Source organism: Arachis duranensis, chromosome 4, assembly GCF_000817695.3.
Source record: "Arachis duranensis cultivar V14167 chromosome 4, aradu.V14167.gnm2.J7QH, whole genome shotgun sequence".
Taxonomy (NCBI): Eukaryota; Viridiplantae; Streptophyta; class Magnoliopsida; order Fabales; family Fabaceae; genus Arachis; species Arachis duranensis.
The window spans coordinates 26,792,164-26,799,642 of record NC_029775.3 but is presented as its reverse complement, the minus strand read 5'-3'; the positions used below and the strand labels follow the sequence as shown (position 1 = coordinate 26,799,642).

At 32.8% G+C, this 7,479-nt stretch overlaps 1 protein-coding gene across 1 annotated transcript; it reads left to right on the top strand.

Moving 5' to 3' along the window:
• The first annotated feature begins 2,566 nt into the window (after nucleotides 1-2,566).
• LOC107483850 (uncharacterized) lies at nucleotides 2,567-4,024 on the top strand. The gene is made up of 2 exons (XM_016104464.2): nucleotides 2,567-2,676; nucleotides 3,603-4,024. The coding sequence occupies exons 1-2, from the start codon at nucleotides 2,631-2,633 to the stop codon at nucleotides 3,857-3,859; spliced, it is 303 nt and encodes a 100-aa protein (XP_015959950.1). The 5' UTR covers nucleotides 2,567-2,630; the 3' UTR covers nucleotides 3,860-4,024.
• Nucleotides 4,025-7,479: the final 3,455 nt, after the last annotated feature.

Sequence of the window (7,479 nt, the reverse complement as noted above, 5' to 3'; positions counted from 1 at the left end):
TATGCATATTAGCACCAACCATTTACACAATCCAAACTTAATCCTAGGGCATCTAGCCTAGGAATTCTTATCACACCACACGGTACTTAAATGAAACTTAAACCGTACCTCTTGTTGCCAAATCAATTGAGCCTCTTCTTAGAAGTCTCTACCAATCTTATTCCCAAACCTTACCAAAGCTGCTCAAGCAACACCAATTTCCCAATTATGTACCAAGATCATCAAATACACTAACATAACCAATATCACATACATGCATCAACCTAGGACTCATAAAAATGACAAATCACAAGGGTTTGAGCACTTCTTACCTCAGCCTATATGAAGTAGGGATAAAACCCACTTGGAATCCATGTTGGAGTATCCCTAAACACCCAAAATCACAAGATTTCAACACTAACTACCCAAAAACGTGTAACAGTAGAGAATTTTGAAAACTGGGCAGAGATGAATAGAATACTCACCACAAAACTTAGATAGAATTGTAGAGGATGAGAAGAGCGACGCATGGCCGCAAACGGCTCGTCAATCGGAGTTCCGTAGCTCAAGTTATGGTGGTTTGAAGATCAAAGAGAGTTAGGTTTTCTCTCTTCTCTTCTCTCTTCCCAATTTCAGCGCCCAACACCCCTTCTTTAGGGCAAAATGAGCTGAAATGCTCATAACTAATGTTTATATATGTTGGGTCTTGGGCCCACTTAGGTCCGGTTCACTTATTTTTGTCCGTTGGCCTAATTTTGGACTAAAACCTTTAAGATTAGCGCTCTAAATCGCACTTCAAATATTTCTACCTCCCCTAATTATTATTCCTCATTTCTTAATCTTATTTACTCATAATCAATTTTCTCAGCTCTATACCAAACAGATCTCAGCCGGTATTTCCGGTCAAAATTCCACTGCGTGCTTTTATGCAGAAAACTATGTTTTTCGACTCGGAAAAATTCACTGAATCCAAATATCATATTTAAATCATCAAATTCCAATTGTCAAATCTTCCAACCATATTCGCTTCTACTTAACTTATTATTTAATTAATTTCGATTAGACCAGATATTACAATTGCTATATGTGAATGATCTTGTAGACCAAGTTGAAGAAATTCTTAAATTATTTGAATATTTAGAGCATTATTTATTTGTATGTTGTCTTAGTATAAAGATTTAGTTACTCACAGTGGACCTTAACATTATATTTTTTCATTATTTTCACTGCAAGAATATGTTAACAATTGTTGTCATGAACTAAAACTAGTAAAAGAATACATTTATAGCATCTCAGTATAAAAGAATTTAGTATAAAAAATTGTAAAACTTGAAATTTTGTTAGTTTAGAAATTATTAAATTTAAATATTTAAAATTATATATTAAATTTTTAAATAAATTTAAAAAAAATAAATTTTAAGTTTACCGTCAGATTTATCGTGATAACTATTAATTTAATTATTAATAATAAATAATATATTATTATCAGATTTGTCGAGAAAAAAATTCGACGATAACAAGTTCTAGAATTTTACCAATTAAAAATTTATATCGACTGCTAAATTCACCGGTAATTAGCGGCAGACAAAAAATCTGTCGATAAATAGTTAATATATATTCAAAATTCAATTAATGCTAATATAGTAAAAAAGAAATAAAGTTTTTTTGAACAACTCTGTTACGTGTACACTAAAAATTAGTCATTAAGATAAAATACTTTTAAAAATACGAAATACTTATAAAATATGGATATTTTGTTGAGTTATTATATTCGCGTGTTAGATATATTTCGGACACAATACTCATCAACACTTATCTGACATGCATATCTTCTATGTCCAACTGCGTCTTAATAAAAAAAATAAAAGATTCTTATCCAGACACATTTGGACACATTTGAACACATTTAAATACCATTACATATCAGTATGTCTAGTCTTATTTTTAACATGTATTTTTGAAATGAGTTTAGAAATAGAATATATTTTATTTATTAAAACAAAAAATATTTTAAATATTTTATATAATTAAAAAGACATTAAAAATAGTTAAAAAGTTAATAAATATTAATAAAATATCCAAATATCATTATATTTAACTAAAAAATACTTTATATTTTATGTATATATTTTTTTCACATATCTTATAACAATTTAAAGTTCGTGTGTTCGCATGTCATGCATTGTGTCGTGTCTCGTATTTGTGTCAGTATTTGTGCATCATAGCGAAATACATTTTAAAAATAAATTAAATAACACTTATATTTATACACAAATAGATAATGATTGATTTAGTATTGATTTTTTATGTGCAGATAGTATTTTTTCCTCTTTCAAATTAATTTCTCTCTCCAATAATCTCTATTAATCTCTAACATTTTTCTAATTAATAATAAATGGCATTATAGATAGAAATTAATTAATGTTTTCTTAAAATTAAAAAACAATGGCAAATTTGTAAAAAAAATAAATATTGAAAGAGATATATAATTTAAAACGGAATGAATGAATAATATTTTTATCGTTATGTAAATTCTCTTTCTCTTTCATATATAAATGTAAAAGATACATGCACAAGAACCCACATTTCTTAGTAGACAAATATAAGAACCTCTTGAAGAGTGATCGTGAATTCCTCACTACTCTGCAAGCATGGCCAACCACTTATACGCCGTTCTCCTTCTCTTCATTACATCAAGTAAGTTTTTAACTCCGATCCTTCTCTTTCAATAAGTGTATGTATGTGTTTGTCGTTTCTAATTGTTTTGGTAGAATCACATATATCCTTTGATGGAAGACCATGCTATTTGAATCTTAAAAATTTTATAGATGATATTATACTAGACTTTGACTTAAAATTAAGTGAGAGAATATAAGAAGACATTATATTAAACTCAAAATTTTAAGATAATAAATTAATGGATCTTTTATTTTATAAACTTCTTACTCTTCTTTGCTTTTTTTAATGTTGGACTAATTTTATATGTTCCTCACACTTGCAACATTAACAATTTTAACTAATTATGTTTTAATTAGTGTTTGTTCCTCATTATTGTTAAAGAAATTAATTTACTTATTAATTTTTGTATATAATTAAAAAATATTTTAAAAAAAATAATTGTATTTAGTGTAAAAAACCCGATCTTATTCTCGTAATTTAAATGAGTTAATTTGTTAGACATTTATTTATTTATTCTTCGAGTGGTAATTATTTTTCAAAAGCGTTGACCATTTGAATATAAAACAGTAAAAATAGAAACACATAATTTAAAAACGTTTATGTTTGATTGAGAAAAATAATTAATGATATTAGCTACAATATTAAATTATTTTTTTTTAAAAATTGGTGATAATTTAATTATTTAATTTAAGCTTAAATAGCAAGAAGCTATTATGTCAACAAGTTATATATTTTTTGTCTCTAAAATTAAGTTAACTTAGCTTTCTCTCCTATATATTTGTTGTGATGTATGTATATTCACTAACTAGTGTATAACTGCAATTTTTATTCTAGCTATACCCATGCATGATATTAATTTATCAATGGAAATTGAATATAAACAAGCATTTAACACTAAAAGTTCCAAATTTTGCCGTGTGACATGTATACACATACATATATAGGTTCTCTTATGATCATGGTGGCAAGTAGTGAAGTGTGCAACAAGGATGGTGGTGGTGTTGGGGATGAGAATTGCTCATCATTGCAACAGAAAAAATGTCAAGGTCAGACGCTTTTGCCAGGAGGAGATTGTGTTGACCAATGGTGTAACATAATGTGTGATGTTAAGTACCCTCATCACGGAGCTTCTGGAAAATGCTCTGGCTTCTATAGGCGTCCAACTGGCCCTGTCTGCATTTGCACCTTCAACTGTTTGTGATGGTGAATGGTGTGTTGATCAAAAGCTTACATGAATTACAAACTAATATATGAGTTTGATCACTTTTAAACCTAGACAATTAAAGTTAATATCGTGTTATTTATTTTTAATGAAAGTTTTGCTTATAATAATAATAATATATGAGAAGCCTCCCAATAATAATATTTTTTTTTATATTTTCAATAATCGAACTTAAGATTCATTTTTTTCATAATATCTTAATAAATTAAAGATTATTTCGTTGTGAATCTGAGATTTGTATAATAATTGTTGGTTAATAAATTATTATATATACAAAATATAATTAGAATATCTTGACATCTATTTAAATATATGAAAAAGTTAATTATTTTATCTATTTAATTATCTAACAAAAGACATTAAAATGACTAATTTGATTATGAAAGAATCTGACTCTTTTTAGTTGATCTTTTATGAAATTAATTTTTTTAAGAGTAAAGTTCTATATTTATGTAATTTTTTCATTCAAGCTATTCAAATAGGGTTATACTACGTGTACACTAAACTCAGTTATTAAAATTAGCGATCAGTATAAAATACATGTAAAACTCGGTTAATTAACGGTTAATTAACCCATAAATGAGAATTTATTCTAGAAAGCCCAAAATGTGATTTTTATGGCTAAATGTGATAGAGGAGATTGAGACGAGAATTTCGATACCAATTTTATAGAATTCGGACCAATATTTGATCGAACGGGCCAAACCGGGCCAACCGGACCCAAAGTGGGCCCTTGACCCAACTAAACTAAACCAAAACCCTAGTTTTCAGCACTCTCTCTCCTCATAACACTCAAACTCACGCTGAAAATTAGAAGGGAGGGTGGAAGAACACTCTCTCAACTTCTATCTCTCACTTGATCTTCAAACCACCATAACTTTTGATCTAGAGCTCCGATTGCCGCACCGTTTATGGTCACACGTTCACCGCGGAGAGCTCTACAAAATCCATACAATCAATCTTGAGGTAAGCCACGTTTTGCTCTTCGAATTTCCAGCCTTGTTTTCGAGTTTCATGAGCAAAAATATTGAGATTTTGGGCTCTTTGATGTTAGAAGGTTAATCTTATCTCCTTGGACCTTGGGTGTGGTAAGATTCTCAACTCTAGTGTAATTTTTTGTTCTATGATGTTTGGGTATTGAGATGTTGTGTATGGGTATGATGGTTGTGGCTTAGGTTGTGTATATGTGAATATTGGAGCTTGATTGGTGATATTGGAAAGTTTGAAAAGGGTTTGGTGGTGAAAAATTTGTTCTTGGAGGTGTTGAGGTCTTGAGAGCTTGAGAAAAAAGTGGTTTGGAAGTGCTTCGGTTGAGCTTGGGAAATCGGCTAAGGTATGGTCTCGGTTTCCCGTATCTAATATGTAATGTGGTAGGAAATACATAGGCTAGAGGCCCTAAGATAGGCATTGAATTGTTGATGTTGTTGAATGGTTGATATATATGATGTGGTCATATATGTGATGATGATTATTAATGCCTTGATGGTATGATGTATGAGAAATATGCATGTTGTGATAAATGCTTGATGATTGATTATGGTTGAATTGTGGGTGAAACCATGTTGATGATGAGTATGATATTGATTGTGTACAATGATGATTTATTGGAATTGGTGTTGTTGGAAGATTGGGGGTTGAATCTGTGAATTCTACAGCTTTTAACTTAGAAAATTTTTAGCAGAATGACCCTCGCACGTAGGCGCACTTAGCGCGTACGCGCCGTTCTTCTAGAAAAGCACCGTCCACGCGTGCGCGTGGTGTGCGCGGGTGCGCCGATGTGCTGCACCTAATGCCCAGCCATTTTCCAGAAAGTTGTGCCAGAACTGTGCCAGATTTGTGCCTGGGGCACGAGAGCACCCACGCGTACGCGTGGCTGATGCGTGCGCGTCGCTTGGATATTTTTCAATCCACGCGTTAGCGTACATGACGCATACGCGTCGATGAGTTTTGTGGCCATCCACGCGTGCGCGGGGAGTGCGCGTACGCGTGGCCCTGTTTTCATCCCAAAGTTGTTTTTTGAGTTTTCAAAGCCAAATCTCATACTTCTAAGCCTCCGATCTCACCATTTATGTCTTAAATCATTATGATATGTCTAGCTATGAGAAGAAGGGCTAGTGAATGTGGTAACTTGCAAGTGAAGCAAGGGAAAAATGAATGATCAATGAGGATCAAAGATGATTATGTGAGAGGCGGAGGATGATGGTGGAAGTGGTTGTTATGCGATGGGCCAAAAGGCCGTAATTGTTAATGAAATGGCTGGTTGTGGATTTAACCGTGAGCCAGATGGCTAGATTATTGTCGTGTTACGGTGGAGCCATGATTATGACTAGTATAAATGCATATATGCTGTTGAATGAATTGTGAATGTTGCACTTTCACTGTTGGAGATGAGAGTTTCCCTAGAAGGAAGCAGTGGCTAGCCACCACGTGCTCCAGGTTGAGACTCGAAGCTCTTTTGACCCTATGTCGTAAGGGTGGCCGGGCACTGTGAAAGCCCCGGATGAGCTCGCCCCCATAAATATTCACCAGTAAAGGTGATGGATATAGATCATGATTATGATCAAGTTTATGATGAGTATAACTCGAGTTGGGGATGCGCGACAGAGGGACAGTCGAATGGTTAGCTACCAGGACTTGTCGGGTTGGCTTTATAACCGACAGATGATATCATCATCCACTAGGGACAGGCATTCATCATATGCATACTATATGAATTGTTTGAGATTGCCTATTTGACTGCATATTACTTGCTAATTGTCTAAATGCCTTAATTGTTCCTATTTGTATATTTCTTGTTTGAGATAACTGTGTTTGCTACATTATACTCCTGCTGGTGGTTGGGAGGTGTGAAGGAATTGGAAAGGGAAGTATTAGTTAGATTGAAGAATCTTTAGTCAGTCGCCACATATGGTTTAGCTTGTTTATAAGTTTTGATATTATCTGGAGGAAGTTCTAGGATTGCCTTCAGCTTTCCTCTATTATTATGTATTATATATGTGGAAGTTGTTACCATGCTGGGGACCTCTGGTTCTCACCCATGCAGATTTTGTGGTTTTCAGATGCAGGACGTGAGGTTTCTCGCTGAGGCCTACTGGAGACTTCTGGATTAGCGAAGATCCTTTGTTCTTGGGGACTCTGTTTTAGTTTATATGTTTTGCTTAGATACTTTTATCTCCATTAAATAATACAAACTGCGATGACTCCTCTTATGGGAGATTTTGGAGAATAGGTTTCTGTATTTGTGTCCCTATGGGTTTCCTTGGGGTTTTCCTTATTTTATCATATGTATATATTGCTATGCTCAGACTGGTTATCTTTGCAGCCAGATTTTGAGTCTTGATATTCCTGTTTTTGACACTCCTTTGTATATATATAATCTCGTGTTGGTTTATCCTTTGTTCGTTACGTTATCGATTGGAGTGTTGCGCTTTAGGAGTTCGATTTTTGTTTACCCCTTTTTTCTGTAAAGGCTCCTAGTTATAAACCTTATTCATACTACTATACGTATTAAATTTTTATTTTAGAGGTCGTAATACCTTGCCATCTCTGAATTATGACTTAAGCATAAGACTCTGTATGTTAGGGTGTTACAATACATG

Bases quoted from the DNA above. Each gene is read 5' to 3' on its own strand.
- LOC107483850 (XM_016104464.2), top strand. From the start codon at position 2,631: ATGGCCAACCACTTATACGCCGTTCTCCTTCTCTTCATTACATCAA. The intron at 2,677-3,602 runs GTAAGTTTTTAA...ATACATATATAG, and splicing joins CCTTCTCTTCATTACATCAA to GTTCTCTTATGATCATGGTG.